Below are 23,175 nucleotides of genomic sequence, written 5' to 3'. Positions count from 1 at the left end.
TCAGAAGAATCATCTGGGAAAGAATTCCTGTTCAAAAAGGAAAAAGCATTTGGGTTGTGCTCATTTTCCACACGGATTGAGACGGGGAAGTGGTGGGGTGGAGTTATGCTCCGAACTGTGTGTCATAGACCAAACTGGTTCTGGTTTTGTTCAGGGGGTAAAACTTTGATTCATGACTCCATTGTGAAGATTTTACTCAAAACTCATATTTTCCCTTCTGGGAAGAGGGCAGTTTAACAAGCTCCTCATTTAAAGTGCTTTTGGATGGTGCGTAGAACAAAAAGCTGTTTTATTTATTTTTTTCTGCTTGCAGGGTCCAGTTAAGCTCAAGTACAGAACTGTTCCCCTGACACCTGCTGTTAAAAGCTGTTTCTAGGGAAACTCAGAGGTAATGAAAAATAAACATCACTCCAGGACAGACTGTCAGGACTGGACTCTGAAACTGAACAGCCCTCATACTGCTCTGCTTTAAAATGTCACTTTCTTTATGCCAGGAGATTGTGTTTGCAAGCAGACTGGCACAAAATCAAGAGCTCACCCTGGAATTATGAAGTTGAGCGGAACACATGTCAAAGCCAATGTTTGCATTCGTTCTTTTGACACTAACAACAATTATTATTTAATTACCATTATTTTAAGTATTCTACCACGGAGTACATACCAGGTATTTCATTACACACAAAAAAATAGTGTTAGATTTACTTCTATTCAGTTGTAACTCAGAAACTTCAAGTAAATTTCACAAATAATTGCAGTAACACGTTTTGTATTTTGCCCCCCCCCCCCCCCCCCCCCCCCCTCCCCTCTCTCTCTCTTTCTCTCTCTTGCTCTCTCTCTGCACAGCGCAGGTTTGTTCCAGTGGAAATATTTCGCGTTTCAATGCATCGCTAACGAATCTTGTGGATATTTTCTTCATCACTTTTGCATTTATTATTTGTAAACATGAAAGTTTGGGTAAGTTTCCTCGTGTTTACGTTCGTCTGGTTTGCAGACAGCGCACAGAAACAAGACGTACCGGGTAAATAATCTTTTTTTTTTTTTTTACTTTCAGAATTAGTTACACTAGCCACTCTCGGGCAGTTATCAATTGATAAACTTTATCTATCCTATATATTGGCTGATATGTTTTAAAGTTATAATGTATATGTTTTTAATTCGCATTCACTCTATTTGCTGTCTTAAATTTATCTTCGCTCTGTTTGGAGAAAGTTTGAGAAACATTTGAACATTTTAATCTCTGACAGATGAAGAGTCAGTGGAAATGACGAGATAAGGTTATTCGAGGAGACTGTAGTAAATTCCTCATTTACTCACTCTCATGTTGTTGTTGTTTTTTTCAGTCAGTTTTTTTTCAGTGGGTCAGTTCACCCATTACACAAACCTAATCTGAATTATTAATTTACAGATAGTTCTGAACCAGTTCAACGCACTGACTTTTGAACTATTTTACTAATTTGAATTGTTAAATTTTTATTTAACCAGCCAAATAACTTAAGAACAAGACGGACTCGGAAGGGAATGAGAGCTATTAAGAATTAATAAAAATAAATGGATTACATCAGGTGGTAAATAGAATAACAATGTATGATAGAAATTATGTATAAGAAAATACGTAAATAAATTCTAAAAAGTTTGCTAAGATAAAATAATGGAATTATTGGTCATTATTAAAAAAAAAGGTTGTTTAACTTAACTGTGCAAGAGTCATATTGCCTGTTTTTATTGTGCTTTTAGTTATTTTTTTCATTTGATTTCTTATTAGAGTTTGAAAGCTGTGGTCACTATAAACTGTCATTGCACAAAACAATGAGGAAAATTTGCATTTGAAACAACATGCCAGTATTCATTTACTGTTCCTTTCTTTCTCACTGTCTCTGTTTCTGTCTGTCAGTGATAGACGTGTTGAGTTTGGAGGATGTGAAGCAGACCGTGGCTGCGGTGGAGAAGATCTCTTTAGCTCTGAAGACTCAGTGATGTGTATGTGATGTCTTCCTTCCGTCTGCCTCCTAAACTGGGTGGAGTTCTGCTGGGCCTCTACAACAAGCAGGATAACAAGAAATACCTGGAGGTTGTCATCATGAGCAAGATTAACAAAAGTAATGATAGTTTTTAATCTATAATCAGAATAAACTTGCTTTTCTTTTCCATTGACATCAATGCATTAGCTGTTTCATATTGTTGTCCAACATCCAACAGCTTGTTGCTTATTGTTTCAGCACATTCAGATTTGACTCCATTTTGATAAAGAATGCCCACTTTTTAACCATCCAGTCATTTTTTTCTCATTGAATATTCTGTTTCTTTTATAAATACATCACATCACAGAGATAAAATGGGTTGCGGATGTTATGTGACATCTCTAAAAGGTTTGTTTTACTCTAGTTCTGTTCCGGTATGTTCGTGAAGATGGGAAGCTGCACACAGTCAATCTGCAGAGCCCAAATCTGGCAGACGGACAGTCTCAGTCTGTTATACTCCGTGTGGGTGGCCTGCGCAGAGAGTACCTGAGCCTCGAGCTCTATGTGAACTGTCGTCTGGCTGACTCCGCCCAGCGGCTGCCCCCATTGGTCTCTCTGCCAAGTGATGCAGAGCTGGTGGAGATTCGGAATGGCCAAAAGGCATACACTCGGATGCAGGTGATACCAACATAATATGATCTTGACAATATGTTTTCAATAGCTGCACTACCATTCAAACGTTTGGGGTCTGTATGATTTTGTAAAGTTTTGAAAAGTTTATTTTGCCAATGCTGCATTTATTTAGTCAAAAATTAGATTTTTTTTCTTTTCTCAGTTTAAAATAACTGAAATATTATTCTAAATTTTAATTTAAAAGTTTTTAATTTAAAAATGTCATATATTTGTGACCCAGGACCAAAAAAAAACAGTCTTAATTGTCAATTTGTTGAATAAATAAGCTTTCCATTGATGTATGGTTTGTTTGGATCTGACAAGATTTGGTTGAGATACAACTATTTTAAAACCTGGAATCTGAGGGTGCAAAAAAATCTAAATACTGAGAAAATTACCTTTAAAGTTGTCCAAATGAAGTTCTTAGCAATTTAAAATTAAGTTTTGATATATTTACGGTAATAAATTTACAAAATATCTTCATGTTAATGCCCTAATGATTTTTGGCATAAAAGAAAAATCGATAATTTTGACTCATACAATGTTTTTTTTTTGGCTATTGATACAAATATACCCCAGAAACTTAACAGACTGGTTTTGTGGTCAAGGGTCACATTTGTTTGATGGCAAAGCTTAATTTTCAGGAGCCATTACTCCAGTGTTGATTTCACATGATCCTTTAGAAATCATTAAATCAAAAAAATACTATCAATGTTAAAAACAGTTTTGTTGTTTACTATATTTGTGGAAACTGTGAAACAATATTTGATGAATGAAATTCAAAAGTGCAGCATTTATTTGATATCTCATATTTTGTAATGTAAAAGTCTTTACTATTTTGATCAGTTTAAGGTGAGACACTGCAGGCAAAAACACTGTTTTTTCAAGCACCTGTCAATTTTGAGATTTTGGGCTTTTTGGTTTTTCATAAAGTGCTTTTTCAAACTAGTGGAAGGAAAACATCCAAAAGACAATGTTAAGTGTTTCTTTTATAGCACTTTATCTGTTTGTGTCAATAGATTTCAATTACAATACATATTTTTAAAGGCCGTTTTCTCAAAATGAGTTTTTTCTTCAACACTGAGCCATAAATCTCCACTTCAGTAGCACTTACACACACCAAACTTGACATTTTTATTCCTGTCTATATTCTGAAGGTTTTTACACAGGGATTTGTTCATATATATTTTCCTTGATTATATACAACATTTTATTCCCCCCAAAATTGTGAAAATATATTGTTTTCTGGCTGTTCAAAGTATTTTCTGAATTATGGAGTGACAAAAAAAGATAATCAGAATTCCCTCTGTAAAAACATTTGACTCTAATATGTCAAAAAAATTAAACAAAAAATTTGAAACTGACTTCATCTAGTGTTCAGATTTTTGTACTAGAAATGTATGCAAATTAGCACATATTTCATTAAATAATGCCTCATTTGCATATTTAAACATAACATTTTAGAAAACTTGTAATACAAAAAATGTTTGCAATAATCAATGTAATCAATCAACTGGGTAAGTAAGGTGATAACTATTAGTTATTTTTTTTGTCCTATTCACATGCAGTGTCTCGCCTTAATGCATTTTTGCTGAATTAAACTATTAATTTATTTAAAATAATAATCTGATCTGCCCCAGATTTTTGCACAGTAGTGTGTTCTATTACTTTTTTTCCATGGAAGACAAAAATGTAAATATTAGATGAACTGTGTGTATTCTTCAGAAATTCTCCTTTTTGCGTATCACTGAAATAATAAAGCATTCAGGTTTTCATGGAGTAAACTATTCCTTACGTTTTTTGTAAAATAAGAGCTTCGATCAAATACTATAATCAAATAATTTTTCTTCCAGGGTTCAGTGGAGTATCTTAAAGTGGCACTAGGGGGCACTGTTGCCCAGGCTGGGGCTCTTACCGACTGCCCCTTTCAGGGAGACTCCTCTTCATATAACATAGGTTAGCCAGCAACACAGGATTGTACACAGAGCTTAAATATGTAGGTTTTTGATTGCTTGTGAAGACTTTGTCTGAAATATTTTTGTTTAAACCTTGTTTTTCAGTGAACGGTGAGGTTAATTCTATTCTAGGTGAGTCGGCATTGGTGAAGTCATGATGTGCAATATGTTTGTTTTTTATTTATTGATTTAATTTAAAGATAATTGATTCTTTTTGAACAGGTGACCACACTAAAGCTCTGATTGGGCAGTTGATCATCTTTAACCAGATCTTGGGAGAGCTGAGAGAGGACATCAGAGAACAGGTGTGAGTGAGTTAGTGTATATATGTGAGGGAATGTGCTCTGAACATGTTTGATTTATGTGTTTTTGCACTATTTAGGTGAAAGAAATGTCTCTCATCAGGAATGCTATTCTGGAGTGCCAGATGTGTGGTGAGCAGCGACATCAAACCTTAACATCAACCTGACAAAGCAAAAAAAAAAAACATTTTCAGGCCTATTAGTAGTGCTAACAGTTGGGTTAAGATAAAAAGTGATAGCCAAAGTAGTTGTTTGTCATGCCTTTGTACATACCAAAGGATTCCTGACAACATTAATAGATTTATATTATTATAATACAATCTGTTTCAATCTGTTATTATGTACAATCTGATTCCTTGAGCTTATCGATCCTTATTGGCTTATTATGGTGATATGTCTCTTTGTTTTGAAGGATTTAATGAGCCACGTTCACGCTGTCAGCCCAACCCCTGCTTTAAGGGCGTGGCCTGTATGGAGACGTTTGATTTCCCAGGGTACCGCTGTGGCCCCTGTCCGGAGGGTATGACGGGGAACGGCACACACTGTCAGGATATAGATGAGGTAGGTGAGAGCATTTAGCGCTGGTTTTATCCTGGTCTTGGTCCAGAAACCACTGTAACTGTTTATGTCCATGTTCCAAAGAGTCTTGAATAAACATGCCTTTGTTTTTTATTCATAAGTGTTGTTTTGCTAAAGCTGTTTCATATTAGCATGTCTCTCCCCATCAGTGTGCAGAGGCTCAGCCGTGTTACACACCAGGCGCATGTGTCAACACAGCAAAAGGGTTTACCTGTGAGCCTTGCCCACCTGGACTGTGGGGTCCTCCTCTCTCTGGATTCGGTGTGGAATATGCTAAGAGTCACCGTCAGGTACCGTGCATTTATTTGATCAGAGATACAGTAAAAACAGTAGTATTGTGAAATATTGTTACAATTTAAAATATCTGTTTTCTATTATAATATATTTAAAAATGTGGTTGATTCCTGTGATGGCAAAGTTGAATTTTCAGCATCATTACTACAGTCCGAAGTGTCACATGACACTTCAGAAATCATTCTAATATGCCGATTTCCTGCTCATGAAACAGAAATAGAAAGTTCAAAACAACAGCATTTAAATGAAACATAAATCTTTTGTAACACTTTAAATGTTTTTACAGTCATATTTCATCAAGTTAAAGTTGTTCGAACATTCCAAAAACAAAAAAAATCCTTCCGTTCTTCTTACAAAAATGTATTTTAAAGGTTAATTTTTGAAGGCTAGTGTCTATAATTAATCATTTTACCCAGATTTTTGAGCAGATTAAAGCAGCAGGAGTATCAAAAAATTGCAAAACCTTTAAAATAAATGTGAAAATGGTAATTTTGGAGGAATATATAATTCAAATATTAATTTGAATGTCAGAGTGGAATATGCTAAGAGTCACCACCAGGTACAGTGGCCCTCAAAAATTTATTAACACACTTAAAAATGCCTTTCCTTTAGATAGCAAAATGGCAAAACAAATAGCACTTAATGTCTTTTTCTAATGAATTTGTTTCAGGAATGTTCTGATATTGATGAATGTCTTGATTTGGCCAACGCCTGCACACCCAACTCCTTCTGCATCAACACCATTGTGAGTCCAGTACCTTTCTCTGAAATCATGCAAAGTGTATATGTTAACGCTTTTAACTACTTCTCTCTTTTCTTAGGGATCATATCGATGCGGTCAGTGCAAGGTTGGATATGTTGGGAATCAGACAACTGGATGTTTCCCTCGGAAATCATGCGCTACACTCAGTTTCAACCCCTGTGACACTAACGCTCACTGTGTCATTGAGCGGAATGGCGACGTTACCTGTGCTGTATGTCTCCTCAGTTACCAGTATAACATGTGTCCCAACCAGACGAGATGTGTAAAGATTTTAGAGACCATCAGTTTGTCTCACAATGAAAATTCTATTATCTATTCTATTAGTTACTCACATTGTTCCAAATCCAAATTATTTTCTTTCTTCTGTGGAACATAAAAAAATACAAATAAAAAAAAAGAGAGAGAAATGTCTCAGTTTTGGTTACTATTGACTTCTACTGTTTGGACAAAGTGTTTGGTTACCAGCATCTTTAAAATATCTTCTTTTGTGTTCCACAGAAGAAAATGAGTCTTACGAGTTTGAGATAAGGGTGACATTTCTTTATATATTTGGGTGAACTCTCCCTTTAATATAAAATTGCGTGGAGCAGAATTTTGAACCAATGAGGTTTCACAGTGGGCGGGGCTACTGAGAGCAAGTAACTGACAAGATGCCCTGTCACTCATAACTTATCAAGGCTTAGGACTAAAAAGAAATCAGATTTACATATATCATATAATATCTTTATTACATCGTTCTCAAGTTTTCTGGTAAATTTCTGTATGATTCTCTTAGTGTAATGTGGGATGGGCCGGTAATGGTCACACCTGTGGAAAGGACACGGATATTGATGGTTATCCGGATCGCTCCTTGCCCTGCATGGACAATGACAAGAACTGCAAACAGGTCTGAAACTCACAATCTTTTAACGAGCAATCCTTCTCCCTGCACACACTGGTGCTGTATAAACATTCACTGAATTGATGTGATTCTTTGATGTGATCATATTGTTTTATTTATTCTGATGGTTTATAGACTTGATTCTTTCCAGATCATGTACGATTGTTTGTACATCTTGTACCTTTTTAAAATTAAGCCATTCATTCTAGAAGAGGTACTGTGTTTACATAGACCACGTTTGTTTTAGCATTTGTTTGGACTTTTATATGATAGATTCATCGTAGATTGCAGTCAACTTTTCCCAAGTCTGAACACAGGATTTTATGCTCTTTATGCTACTATGCAATTGCTTTAAGTGTTGCTCTAAGGATATTCATATTCTTTGTTTTTCAGGACAACTGCATCTTTACACCCAACTCCGGTCAGGAAGATGCAGATAATGATGGGATTGGAGACCAGTGTGATGAGGATGCAGATGGAGATGGAATAAAAAATGTAGAGGTGTGTTTGTGGCCTGTATTGTTATAAGTGTTTACTAAAACTATTAAAAATAATTTTCATTATTTGAAATAAAATGAAATATAAATGTTAGCTTAAAACATTCCCAGGGAACACGTTAGGCAAAAAATGTTAGCCTGAATGCAATGTAAGTCGCTTTGTATAAAAGCGTCTGCTAAATGCATACATTTATTTATAACTTTGAACTTCAAAATTTTAATTAAAAGTAGAATAGAATAAAATAAATTATTAAAATTAATAAAAAAAATAATAAAATGACGAAAGCACATGAAAAAATTACTACAATTATTATGAAATCTTAAAACATAAAATATAAAAACTAATTAAAAATATTAATACATACTTAAATACTTTGGAAAATATATAGAGATTTTTTTTTGTTTGTTTTCAGGATAACTGTCGGTTGGTTTCCAATAAAGACCAGCAAAACTCTGACACTGATTCATTTGGTGACTCATGTGATAACTGTCCCACCGTTCCCAACATTGACCAGAAAGACACTGACAATAACGGAGAGGGAGATGCATGTGATGAGGACATCGATGGAGATGGTAAAGACGGTTCAGATTGATGAATTGGTCTGCTTTGTGTCCCTGCAACATCATCCTTTGAGAATGTGATGTGTGTGGATGTTTTTGCAGGAATCCAGAACGTGCTGGATAACTGTCCCAAAGTGCCAAACCCAATGCAGACAGACCGAGACAGAGACGGAGTGGGTGATGCATGTGACAGCTGTCCTGAGATCAGCAACCCCATGCAGGTACTCAATTACATCTTAGTTTATATTAAACCTTTATACTTTAAACACTGATGGAGTCTTAAAGACACAATTATCATTGCCATATTTGACTTCCCCTTCCAATTTTGGTTTGTTCCTTAAACAAAGCTATCATATGGTTTCAGAAGACTTTAAATATGCCATAAAGTTCATTTGGACTACTTTTATGATACTTCATGGTGCCTTTGTTTAGTTTATTTCCTTTGACCAGTACGATTTTTCATAATTTTACCATTTGCTTTCCACAAAAGAAAGATATACAGGTTTATTATAGGTGTAATTATAGTATTATTTATTTACTATGATTTATTAAAATTTAAAATTGTAACTTTTATTTTTAGATCTTCAGATTTCATTTTTATTTTATTTTTTGAAAATTTGTACAGCATGCACATGACGTCTTTATTTATTTATTTTTATATTACTCTTTAGGTTAGTTAATTTGTTCTTTTTTTTATTTATTTCCAGTTAGTAATTTTAGTGCTCCAACTTACACTCATTTTGATTAGTTGCTATTGCTAAGGCATTTTTTATAATTTTTTGTTAATATTTATATTTTATTTTATTTCAAGCAACAAAAAAAGTTTATAATAGTTATAATAACACATATATATAACATATACAATAATAATAACAAAACTTTTGTTAACTGTTTGTTAAAGGGAACTATGCCCTTAACAAATCATTTGAGTAACTGAAAGACAGCTTGCTTTAGCAGTCTTGTATACTATGTACTTTTATATCATTAATTGTATTATTGTATAATAAACTCAGTTATTTCTATTGCAGACAGATGTAGACAATGACTTAGTCGGGGATGTTTGTGACACCAATCAAGACACGTGAGTAAACACAACTCAAATGTAAATTCAAACATATAAATCACACATTTGGTAGATTATTAATTGACTCATTAACCTGTATCTGGTAAGACTGCTGCCCTCTAGTGTCTGATAGTTGCTCATATAATTTATTTTCATTTCAGCTCCTAGTGTTTAATGTTGTGTGTTTTCAGTGATGGAGACGGACACCAGGACACTCGAGATAACTGTCCCGACATTCCAAACAGCTCTCAGCTCGACTCGGACAATGATGGGATCGGAGATGACTGTGATGACGACGACGATAATGATGGGGTCCCAGACAATCACGCCATCAACGGCATCGGACCCGATAACTGCAGACTCATTTCCAACCCAAATCAGAAAGACTCAGACAGTAAGAGTGTTGATATTCACTGATGGTGAATAATCCTTCTAAATGAATGCCTCGCATTATTATTATTTTTCTTGTCGTTTAGGTAACGGAGTCGGCGACGTATGTGAGAATGACTTTGACAATGATGCGGTGATGGATTTGATTGACGTGTGTCCAGAAAGTGCTGAAGTCACACTTACAGATTTCAGAGCCTATCAGACAGTCATTCTGGACCCAGAGGGTGACGCTCAGATCGACCCCAACTGGGTGGTGCTCAATCAGGTAAAGCATCATGGGATTCCTGCTGCTCTCTTTGACACAGGTTCATCATGATGCACTACTCCTATACCTATACTTATAAACAATAAATTGATGTTTGGGTGCCTTCTGGATTCAAGTGTGAATGAAACATACATTACATGAGTGTTTAGCATGATTTGATTTTGCATAAAAACATACTAAATAAATAAATAATACTCCTCTCTAAAGAAATTTGAAGTAAACATTTTAGAATCTGAATCTTTTCTCTGTGGATGCATAAAAGGCTCATATTTAAAGATATCTTAAAGGCATAGACTGGATTTATGATTTAGCATACCTCCTGAATTTCATGACAATGTCCTTTGTAATGGTTTATAGCTTGTCAAATTTAAATTTTAAGACTTATTACTTTACTTATTCAGCACATAGAAATGGGTCTAAGCTATAAATGGTCATGAATAACATCATGCATATAATTTAAAGGTGAAGTCTTTAATTTTCTGTACTTTTCTTGGTGGTAATAAAGAATGAATTAATACAGATGAATTTGTGTTTCAGGGTATGGAGATTGTTCAAACCATGAACAGTGACCCGGGCTTGGCAGTGGGTGAGTTTGGTTTCAGATTTCAGAAGTTAAATGCCCATTGAACTAGCAAATGTAAACTGTAAATGGGTTCTCCACAGGTTACACAGCGTTTAATGGTGTGGATTTCGAGGGAACATTTCATGTTAACACTGTGACTGACGACGACTATGCCGGCTTCATCTTTGGCTATCAGGATTCATCTAGTTTCTATGTGGTGATGTGGAAGCAGACCGAACAGACATACTGGCAGTCGATACCCTTCAGGGCCATGGCTGAACCAGGCCTGCAGCTCAAGGTGGAAATGTTGCCTTTGATTCGTGGAAATATACTGGCTCGCTAATGTCCATATGAGCTTTTGGGAAGTAAGACTTGAAACTGTGTTTGCGTAGGCAGTGAAGTCTCGTACAGGCCCCGGTGAGTTTCTTCGTAATGCTCTGTGGCACACGGGAGATACGGATGGAGAGGTGAAACTACTCTGGAAAGACCCACGAAATGTCGGCTGGCAAGATAAAACCTCGTACCGGTGGCAGCTCAGCCATCGTCCACAGGTCGGCTACATCAGGTGAGACCTCCTACTACAATAGGGGGCAAATGTGTAGCAACACAATTTACACTACTGTTCAAAAGTTTGGGGTCTGTTGTGACTGTAAAGATATTTATAATGTAACAATTGATTTCTGTTTCAAATGAATGCTGTTCTTTTGAAATTTCTATTGAAAGTAAGTTTATAAAAATAAAAAATAAAGTTTCCACAAAAATATTAAGCAGCTAAGCTATCGTCAAAATTGATAATAATAAGAAATGTTTCTTGAGTACCAAAACAGCATATTAAAATGATTTCTGAAGGATCATGTGAGAATGAAGCCTGGAGTAATGAGTTGTTTTAAAACTAAAATCAATTAAAAAAAAAAAACTTGCCAAGAAAATGTTTTTCATTTAGTTGAACTTCATGTACTAAACTAAGACTGAAATCTAAATTTAAAAATCATAGACATAATTGAAAACAAAAACTAATAATATTGACAAAAACAAATTTACTAAAAATTTAAAATGAGAAATATAAAAATATACTCAATGCAAAATATTAATACAATCTATTTTAGTATCTCAACGATACTAAAATAAATATGACTGTTTTTACTGTATTTTTAAACAAATAAATGCAGCTTTGAGCGTAAGACTCTTCTGTCAAAAACATGGAAAAAATCTTTTGAATGGTGGTGTACATTTTCTTTTTTGTTTAGTTTTTTAAGAAAATATTTTAACTGATTGCATGCCAAAAATGTACTGTTATCCATTTTTAATTATATTGAAACTGTGTATTCCTTTAGTAAAAGTTAGGGTATTCGTCCCTGTTGAAACAACTTTTTTGTCTGTCCAATTGTGGGTCGCTTTTGTCATCACAAGAGGGCGCAATACCAGACTCGGTCATTGACTGCACTGGCAGCTGATGAAAGCTTGTGCTGGTATACTGGAGAGAGGGTGGTGGGGCGTATGACTAGTTATCCTTAAAATTTCTTCTCAGTTGCCCCCTCTTCCTGCCCCCCTCACACCCCTGAGACTCTGCTGAGTGGCTGGGCCCCCTGGCCGCCCTTTGTTGTGGTTGCTATGCCAATGAAATCCTTGGCAAGAATTTTCTTGGTGGCTGTTCATATGCAGATCCAACGGAAACTACTGTAGTGGACGGGCCGTAAAAAAAAGAGAGAGAACAGACCACAGAGGACAGTTAAACATGTACCGTGCATGATTTCCTGTACTGTGTCATTTCTTTTCATTGTGTTGTATGAGTGAGTTCCAGAAAATGCTCAAAAATGTGTTTTAAAATGTGTCATAACAGAAAATGACTACACTAACTTCTCATTTGATGGTTAGGCAGTTCTGAAGCTTTTAAACTTTGAGTTTACATGATTACTAAACACTTTCTAGTAGTTCTAAATACCTACAAGAAGAGAGAGAGCTGTGAGGAAGGTGCTCAATATGTGTGTGTGTGTACGTACAAGTGTATGCACAGCTTTGAGAGACAATGTGTAGCCGAGCCTTGTAAGGGCTCTTTCAAACACACACACACACATAAACACACCTGCTTTGTATTCAGTGAGAGGACTGAATAGAGCACAGTACGCACACACACACTGGACTGTGCTGCAGACATTCTCCACTCATACATAATGCAATTCAAGTCCGGCTTGCTGCTAAATCAAATCAGATCTAATTTATTATCAGGTAATTAGAGGGTGAGCAGGTGGAGTTGAGCAGCAGCCTGTAGCATAAAGCAGCTATGGGCCTCAATCAGACCCGAATATTCTAGAACAACTGTTCTGGGTTCTGCTGGGTTGTGACCCAAAATTGGATCAGCAATGCTAAATGCGAATAATGAAAATCAACTAACCTTATAAGTGTGCATTTATGATGGCAAAAGAAAGAGGGTTTTAAGTGGGAGGAGAACATGTTTCCCATTTTGATTGTGTCCGACAAGACTCTAAAGTACTTTGGTATACATTTTTTTATTTTTCACTTGGTAGAAGATAATTTTCTACATTTGAATAATTATATTAATATAGTTTTACAGAGACAGATTGAAATAAAGATTTTTTTTTAATGTTTTTGAAATATGTTTTATGCTCACCAAAGCTGCATTTATTTGATCAAAAAAATGCTGTAAAGTAGTACTACTTTGCATTATTATAATTTAAAATAACTTTTTCTTTAATATACTTTAAAATGTCATTTATTCCTGTAATGGCAAAGCTGAATTTTCACTGTCATTACTCCAGTCTTCAGTGTCACATGATGTATTTAAAATATTTGTACAAAATTATAAATATATATCTGCAGTTTGTGGTAATATTAATGAACTTCAACATTTAATCTCAAGGGCGTTTTTGCACACTTTTGCATGAGAAATAATTTTGGTGTGGTTTACTTGGTGTAAATATAGATCCAGTTGAGAATTGCTGATCTTGAATACTGCACAGTAGTATTGTACAGTCCCATATAAGAGGGCTTTCATGTGTGTTGATGTTGTGCTCCTGTTGCAGGGTGAAGCTGTATGAAGGCACAGAGATGGTGGCTGACTCTGATGTTGTGATTGACACCAGTATGAGAGGGGGGCGTCTGGGCGTGTTCTGCTTCTCTCAAGAGAACATCATTTGGTCCAATCTGCGCTACCGCTGTAACGGTAAAGATTAATCCACTCTTTGATATTTAAATCATAATCCCTAGACTCTCAAAGTCTTCAAGAAATCAAAAATCTACAAATTCTGAATAAAAGTTGTTTATTGACAAAAAAAAAAACCCTCATCATTACAACACTAAAAACAGCACACTCACAAAGCAAGTGAAACATATCTTTTCCAGATACTGTTCCAGAGGACTTCAGTACACACCGTAAACAGGTTCTAATGCACATAAAGGTGTGAGGGGAGTGAGACGCCCTCCGTCTCTCTCTCTAGACCCTCTGAAACCCACAGAACTCCTGTGTGCGAGGGGCCCAACAACCAGGACAGATGAGAGATTTACCCAGCGTCTGTGTCACTCTGGATGAGGAGACTGAATGAAAGGAGAGAAAAGACTTTTATTTTATATTTTATGTGTTTATGTGTCATCGCGGGGCTGTATAATGTGTGAGTATGAGTGTATGTTTGAGAGAGTCCTGTAGCGTGTGTTTACATTAACAAATGTCTTGAAATAAAGGGATTTGATGTATTTTCTAGAACACAACAAATACCCAACAGTACCATGGTTCTATAATCATTATTAATAAATGACAAAAACAGAATCAATTCTAAAAATACCAAAATTAACAGTTTAATAATTCAACCCCAGAATTCTCCTGTTCTGTATGCCGTTAATGATGGTTGAGAGCATATGTATAGAAATATATTAATTTAACATTAGTTTAAATAAAATTATATTAAACATTATTATATTTGAATATATTAATTGATATTCAAATACACTCAAATTAGAAAAAAAAATCTATGTTTGGAATAGCTTGTTTGTATTCTCTCAAACACAGTATGTAAATTTTCTGGATGCATACATTTCATGAACACCATCAGTGCACACTCTATGGAATACTGTATGCAGTGCAAAAAAGTACACAGTATACGATGCTCAATATTTAAGTAAGCTAGTAATAGCCATATACTCACACTGGTGTAGAATATATACACCTGCAGTCTGGCGCCGCTCTAGTGGTCGAGTTCTTCGTAAGCTGCTGTAGTGGCGGGAGATTGCAGCGTGGAGTCGCGTGTTCCTCGTGGTCAGGGAGGCCGGGACGAGTGCAATATTGGCGGGAGATTAAACAACAGTGCACAACATCCCACACCTGCCAGGCCGCAGGACTGAACACACTCTCCTTAAGACTTTAGACTTCTTCAGAGAGCTACAACACAAATACAATTTTTTTTTCTGTGATAATTTGTAATGTATTAAATTTAAAACACTAAAAAAGTTATTCTTAACTTCAAAGTTTAGCTTGTTTAAAAGAAAAAAAGGTAAATGTTTTTAATTCAGTAGTGAGGGGCAATGCAGCAGGTCGGTTTTGGAGCCCATGAGGCCACTAAAGCCAAACACTGTTTGCATCTTCTTAAATATTATGACTAGGAAGTACATTACCACCAAAGTTTTACAACCTTTTTTTCTTTTTCTTTTTTTACTTAAAAAGACAATCAGTCAGTAATTTTCTTATCTCATATAAGCATGTTAAAACAGGACATCTTGTGTAAATATGACAAAAAGTTATATTACTTATATTTTCTTTTCTTTTTTTTTGCATTTAGTTGCAATTTGGAGTGAGTTTAATGTTCAGTTTGCGCAAGTTATGATGCAGTTCGGGCATCAATGGCATTACTGATATATTTATATATATATATAATATTGACAGACAAATATTTTACGTTTAACTTATGTTTTCTTTTGCTTTTTAAGTTTAAAAACGCGAAATCGTAATCGTTCCAAGTATTCCTGACGAACAAGTTGAGAATCACTGCTCCAGACGACCGGTTGCTTAGTAACGGAGTAATCTGTTGACCAGTCAATAGTCCAACAGAACACAAAAGATAACCTATGTGCAATGAAGAAAATAAAGTTGTTTAAGATAACAAGTAACTTAACTTAATATCCTCAACAAATAATGATAATAATCATAAAATACAAAAGTTTCTCTCCTGGCCCAACAATAAGTTCATGACTCACCTACAATTTCACAAAGCTCCTTAAACCAAACGCTGTGTTAGAATCACATGGTTTTTTTTTGTATAGTCCTGTTTCATGCTTTTGGCGCGTCTGCAAGCTCGCTGGTTCTGATTTTTCCCAAAATGTGAGGGGCACAAAAGGACCCGCGGCCGCGCAGCGCCCCGCCTCCATCCAGCCAACAAAGAGCTTGAAACTCACTGATGCATGCATACTGCAGACAACAGAGCAGATCACACACACACACACACACACACACACACACAGTTCCAGATCACACTAAAGACTTTCACACTCTGATGCATGAGCGCACTGAAGATGCCAGCCAAACCAGTACGCAATGCATGCATCAGTGGGAAGTATACACACACAGCACATCTTACGACATGAAAAGAAAGAAAAAAAAATATATATATAAACACTTATAAGAGTTAAAAAGCGGGTGCCCGCGATTTATTCCAGTGTTTACAGTTATTCTGAAGCAAAATCTCGTGTAATTTGCATCTAACTCGCTCTATTTGCGCACGCTCGTTCCGCGTTGGTCAACACCGCCACCTGCCGGGTGCATCTGAGCTTTCGTTTCTGTTTACTTGAACACTAGCAAATATATAATAAGTGCAAATTGAGCGACCAAAATTATTGAAAGAGGGGCTCTTTGCAGCGTCCTGGAGGTAAGAAGCCCGCTTAATGAGCCCAGAGATGGGCAAACACATCCTCAAAGACACGCATTTAACACCAAACAAAGAAAAGAGGCAGGGAAACCACAAACAGCCCCTTCGCTTCAACTAGACCCCTTTAAAGCCCTTTAGATTTTCATTAGAACGTTATTGTGAATGTTTTGATGTTATATAGATGTTTTCTTATGACTGCTAGGTGATTTCAGGACACACCATGTCCGTCATAAGTTAATTTTAAACCGTTTAATAATTATTGTTTAAATTATTTATATATCTATTACTAAAAATTCGATTTATTGGATTATTTTTATTTATGAGTTTTCAGGCTAGGCTTTCATCTTTTGTAACGCAGAAGCAAACTATTTTCTTCGCATGTGCGAGATGCTCGGACTATTAACCGCTTTAGGTAAATAGCTAGAAGAATAAATATAAAAGTGCAGTAAAGGTTCAGCTGTTTGCGCTGAAAACCGGTGTGTTTATGATAATGATAATAGATTCAAATAATATGATCATAAAATGCAAGTTTACAATAGAAAGGAGCTGTTGTTGTACAGGAAAACCTAACTGGAGCACCAGAAGCCTTGCAAAGTAAGTACAAATAGCTAAATAAATCAATAAAAGACGCATAACATCTTTAGAAAGTTACATATTTGTGTGTTGACAAACAGCTCCCAGATCCATTGGAGCAGCTCTCCATCAGCTCGTGCGCGTGTGGCAGGTGCGCGTGGCGGATGATTTACGCGTCTCCCTCATGCGGGACGGTGACGCGCGGGGGTCACACTGAACGTGAGTCCATCACATGAGCGCGTCAGAGTCACAAATGACTGGGAAAGATCTCAGCAACGGTATACAGGACATAGTCCTCTGATTCTGTGAGTTTCTAGTTATATTTTATATGCATGGATAGTTAATAATTAACAATACAATTATATAATGTAATGTTTGTGTTTACATGGTAAAACATGATTTTGCGAAGTGCAGGATTTCACGTTTAATGTGTTTAAGAATGCTATTAATGTGTTTGAGAATGGTTATGTTTATTCATTTAAACAAACATTATTTAAAAAAACAGCATAAATACTAAAGTTACTTTAAAGTATTTTGAAAGTATTTTTTTCTAGTATTATTACCACCAATAGTACAGTATTACTGCAGCATGGTATTTTCTTTGTAAAGGATTGTATCCACAAAAAAAATCTTTATCAGTACCATAGTACAATAATGTTAATTTTTTGCTTTGCTATACAATATGGTATCGAGATATTACTATATTTATGGTACATGAAAAAATCTTTGGTAAGTAATGGTACGTTTTTATACATTTTCTGTTACTGCAGTTAGTGTGTTAATGAATTAATGTTTCAAAAGCAGTTATGATTGAGTTAATCTATTTTGTTAATTTTGTGAAATAGTTAGCAGTAAGGTTTGTCATCAAGAAAAAAAAAAGAAATTATTTTATACACTGTAAAAATAAATAATTGACAAAGTTGTAAATAAAACATTATAAGAGTACTCAAAATGTTACTAGCCAAAATTGTAAAAATGTAGCAGTTTCTCAGTAAAATTGTTGCATCAATTGATTTTTTTTTCCAGTGTAAAAAAAATATTAGTTTACTTTCAAACACACGCGCGCACACACACACACACACACACACACAGAGTAATGCACATGTGCGTGCAGTGCCACAGACAGTCAAACGTCCAGTCATATCTAACAGGAACGCAGGAGCTGATTCACAGGACTCTGTATGTGTGAGACAGAAAGAGAAGCAGCTGTTTGTTGGTGGATCCTGTTTCCTGAAACATTTGATAAAACCAATGAGCATTTAGACATGTTTTGGAGTAGAAACGAGCTCTCTTTAAAAGTGCTGGCACACCAGATTCAGCCCGTTTCCACATGCAATGCACTTCAGTGAAAGAGGGAATGATTCTGAAGCTGAAATTAGACCGCAGAAGGAAACGGAGAGTTGTTGAGTTTCCGCTGTGTGTCTCAAACCTGGTTCTGTGCCGCAGATCTTTCAGCCCTGTCTATTTCCACTGGGGCACGTGCTGGAGGGGCAGGCTGCTTTGGTTGGGTATATATTTAGACTCCCCTATTTCTGCCCTGCGTCGTCCCATCAGCTAGAATAAATATCAGCTGTCAGTGTTGGAGCAGAGAGAGAGAGAGAGAAACCTCTGCTGACATGCAATGGAAGTTCAATGTGATTTTAATGAGATTTTAGATATTTGAAAATGGTCTCCAGGTTTGTTCTGTTTAAACTTAAAAGATTCAAGTCTGTTTTGACAGTTTGTTCATATCGGATCTGTAGGTCAAGTGCAAACACACATTTAGAACTGGAGTTTACTCTTCAGTTCCACCACTGTTTGTTCTTGAGTCTTAGTAAATAACACATCACCGGTGAGAGTCCAAACTGCGAAATATCCCCCAGCACTAAGAGCAATGCTGATATACATGTGAAACCTCTTTGCATGACAGTTTATTTCAGTCAAAACTGATTTAATCTATTATTTATGTACAGTAGTTGCAGTATTCAGACTTATGTGAATTCATGGGAATGCTGGTCTCGTTTCACTCAGTGATTCAGTGACTGTATGAAGGAGTTCACAACATTTATCAGATTCTGCTTTCTCTGCCAGGCCTGGTCAACTTGACATCATCAGTCTCTTGATGGGTCTCAGGAACTTGATCAGATGATGTTGAGGTATGATAATGCCTCCAGATCTGTGACTGGATTTGCCCAGAGTTTCGGCACCTGTGCGGGCACCTGTGAGCCTTTGTCTGTACGGATGGGAATGGCAGGATCAGCTGTTGGTGGATAACATTTACACACATCATGGAAACACTTTGTGATCATTGTTATAACGCTCCTGCTCTTAAGTGCTCCTTCAGGTAAGAATCACTTTTTAGCCTCACAAAAAAGTTCACTGATTGTATCGGATGATAATATTACGGTACTTTGAAATACACCATGGCAGTGTTATTATAGTATTATTTATATAGTGTTTTAGTATTTAATATCTTACATTTGCTTTCATTTTAGTCATTTTGTTATGTGCTTTTGTAATTAATTTATAATATTTAAATGGAGTTTTTGTCATTTTTATTAGATATTTCAATTTTTATTTCAGTTTTAGATTTAGTAATTCATCTTAAAGCAACATTTCCAGTTTTCATGTAAGTAAAAAAAGTCTAACACTTATGTTTTATTTTATTTCTGTTATATTTCAAAAAATAACTACCATTTTAATTAGAATAAACAAGATTTCATTACATTTTTTTTTTACATGGCACTCCAACATATATATATAAAAAAATATGATTGGATAAATGTCCACCCCCTTAAAAACATCATTCTACCACGGTACTTTGTTATTAAAACCTGTTAACTGTACATTCATTTGGAGTCTGACTCATATATCGAGTAAATTCTGGAGTAATTTTTTTACATTGCACTGAAATTAGTTTTCTTTGCCTACAGTATGTGCACAGTGTCGAATCCTGAGATGTAATTCAGATTTTGTGGCTGCAACTCTGGAAATTGGCGTTATTGGAGGAGAGGGTAAAGAGGGTGCTAATGCCGGCTACTGCAGCGCCCTGCGGTCCTACGCACTCTGCACCCAGCGGACGGCTCAAGCATGCTGTGGAGACTTGGCGTACCACTCTGCTGTGCAGGGTATCTAGGACCTGCTCATCCAACACCGTTGCCCCAAAACAGGCCCCACAGCTCAGCCGCGCCCCCTGCCCCTGTCACAGGCCCCTCTCTCACGGGACATATGCTATTATGAGAAAGGGTTTATGCAGAGGGAGGGCCGGGCCCCAGAGTACCTGCACTGCGGGGTGTTTGGGGACCCTCATATCCGCACCTTTAATGAAGCATTCCAGACATGTGCTGTGCAGGGCGCATTGCCTCTCATAGACCACCAGTACCTGTACATCCAGGCCACCAGCACGCCCACTAGAGGGAGCTCTTATACCACCGTACTCACAAAGGTGTGGAAAAAAATTACAATCACATGCTGACTTCTATCCTCTTGTACAATTCTTATAAAATGAATAGAATCGTTACCCTAGAATTTATAAAGTAATGATAATATATATTTGTATTGTCACAATAATTACTATTTCTCAGAAAAGAGTTGTATGTAATTCATTTTAAATTTGAAATCTGGTGAGATTTTCTCTAGAGGATGCACTTAATTGTTCTTTTGACCAAAAACGGTTTCTGCCATGGGAATTCAAATAAAAAGGTAATAGCAACTTTTTGTCTCACAATTTAAACTTTTTTTCTTACAATAGCTAGTTTACATTTCGTAATTTAGATTTTTTTTTAAAGTCTGAATTGCAACTTTATAATTTACATTTTTTTTTCAGAATTCAGAGTTTACATTAATAACTTGTAATTATGAGATATAAGACTGCAATTAAAGAAAAAGCCATAGGAAAACTTCCACAGAAATACACACAACTTTTGCCTAGATTTGCAGTCTGAATGCACCAACAGCATATTGCCAAAAGTTGACAGATTTCATTCTCAGACTCAGATTTTTGAGCTTCAGACTATGGCTCCATCCATTCGGAGGATATCATACATCTATCATACATCTAGAACATAGAAGTTTTCATTTACTTTTGAAGATGAAAAATAAATTTTCCAGTTATGGCATCAAATCTTTCAAAGATAAAGGCACTTAAAATGTAGATTTATTCTGCTTTATTTTAGTTGAGTTATTAGTTGAGTTGCTATGGCATAATCTGTATTTAGTAGTTTTGGAATATATTTAGATTTCAAATTACAAATTCAACACATTCAGATTATTCATTCTGTACAGCCAGTTGTGAACCGACGATGCCTCAAAAACATTTTAGTAATTGCTACACAATGGTTTGAATATTAATTTTCTTATATATTATAGGCTTTTTGTGATATCAGCTATTTTAGAGGATCCTATCTCTAAATGGTATATAGAAACAAATCTATTCTGTCCCTTTATATGATGCCCAGACTTTCTCTTTGCTTTTATCTACTTTTACACCCAATCAAAGTCTTTTATATCACTTCTTATGAGCCTTTCCAGCTGAGAGGGAGGTAACAGATTTGTCTTCTTTCAAACATACTGGGTTAATGATATTCTACTCCCTTACATCTACTGATGAATTGTTATGAATAATTAAAGGACATGCATAATGAGATATGTGCATTAGTTTAGAATCAGTCCTGTTTGAATGTCCTGCACCTGACAGTTCTCCGCTCTCTGGTTCTTCATCAGATCACGGTTATCTTGAAGAACTGGCGTGAATGTGCAAAGCTGCAGATATATCAAGTGGAGCTGGATAACGTTCCCCCTGCATTTGTGGATGGTTCTGTGACCGGTGGAGATCGCAGAGGCCATCAGAGCCTGCTCATTCACTCTCACGATCCTGGCCGACACGCTGAGGTCTGGGCTATGCACACTGGCACGATGATAGTTTTGCGTCAGCTCAGCCGGTCAATGAGTCTGTCTGTCCACTCCCCTCATGCGATCGTGGAGTCCTATACACCTGAGCAGGACTTGCAGTTGTGCGTATGGGGGTGTCCGCTCTCACAGCGTCTGGAGACGCCTTATGCACATCCCTCCATGCCTACGTACGCTCACTGCTCCTCACTTCTTCCGGTGCGGGATGTGTATTTCCAGGCTTATGATCTACAGGTTACTGGAGATTTGAACTCCAGTTCATCCCCTGTGGTTGTGCTAGAGGACGCTCGGCAGATGATCTCGGACCCTGATAAGGTTCACCTGCTGACAGACAGGTCAGGTAACAACCCTCCATCATGGCCTTAAGCGTCCTTGTAGAGATCCTCAGACATGCTTTCTTGAGCAAAGTGTGACATCAAAAACACTGCACTAAAACATGCCTTTTGTGATATTTGAAGGATATTTATACAATTGTTCTATGTTTACATCTCAGTGGTTTGGAAGTTTGTGTTTTGTAAATAGAAGCTGTCTGGAACGGCCGTGAAAATTTTTTTTTATTGTATTTGTTTCAGTGTTAAATGCACATAAAGTGTGTGAATTGTCAATATAACATATTTGTGGATATTTTTATCTGGATAAATGTGAATAACCTTTAAAAAAACAACAAGCAAATATGAGTGACTGGCTCGTGCAACTCAGTGTATGTTTTCTGAAAGGTGGATGAAATTTATGCAGAAGTGATTTTATAATAAAGAAACCATTTAAAATATTTTCACAGCCCACATAGCATTAATTAATGAAGGTCATTAGAATTATTGTGTTTAGTTTAGTTTTTGGTTTTATTTTCAGGTGGTTTTCTTTGTTTGTTTTTTTGTCTTTTTTTAATTATTATATTTAGTTTTCATTTTAGTTTTAGTATTTTAGGACTGCCAGAATTAATGCATTACCTGATATAATTGATTTTGTTTTATTGTTATGTTTAATGAAGGTGGGTTAATTAAAAAAAAAAACATTTTATTTTAGTTTAGAGTATGGAGAGAAAAAAACAGATGGTAAAACAGAAAAATAATAAATAAAAGAAAACATGAAATAATAGAATCATGA

At 36.0% G+C, this 23,175-nt stretch overlaps 1 protein-coding gene and 1 pseudogene across 1 annotated transcript; both read left to right on the top strand.

Annotated features, from left to right (window-relative positions):
• The first annotated feature begins 942 nt into the window (after positions 1–942).
• LOC132103528 (thrombospondin-3a-like) lies at positions 943–14,287 on the top strand. Its single transcript, XM_059508644.1, is given in 24 exon segments — positions 943–1,018; positions 1,892–1,964; positions 1,966–2,096; positions 2,383–2,636; positions 4,484–4,586; positions 4,691–4,717; positions 4,808–4,890; positions 4,968–5,019; positions 5,300–5,448; positions 5,616–5,756; positions 6,431–6,505; positions 6,582–6,734; positions 7,299–7,409; positions 7,797–7,904; positions 8,314–8,473; positions 8,564–8,682; positions 9,490–9,542; positions 9,716–9,918; positions 10,001–10,179; positions 10,717–10,765; positions 10,843–11,039; positions 11,134–11,306; positions 13,783–13,922; positions 14,102–14,287. Coding segments are annotated over 24 exon segments (2,871 nt in total). The 3' UTR covers positions 14,164–14,287.
• A 5,117-nt stretch (positions 14,288–19,404) lies between these two features.
• On the top strand, positions 19,405–22,437 carry LOC132103775 (hemojuvelin-like; annotated as a pseudogene).
• Positions 22,438–23,175: the final 738 nt, after the last annotated feature.

This window comes from Carassius carassius, chromosome 24 (genome assembly GCF_963082965.1).
Source record: "Carassius carassius chromosome 24, fCarCar2.1, whole genome shotgun sequence".
In the NCBI taxonomy this organism is placed as follows: domain Eukaryota; kingdom Metazoa; phylum Chordata; class Actinopteri; order Cypriniformes; family Cyprinidae; genus Carassius; species Carassius carassius.
Note: the sequence above shows the minus strand (reverse complement) of the source record. Positions and strands in the feature narration are given on the sequence as shown.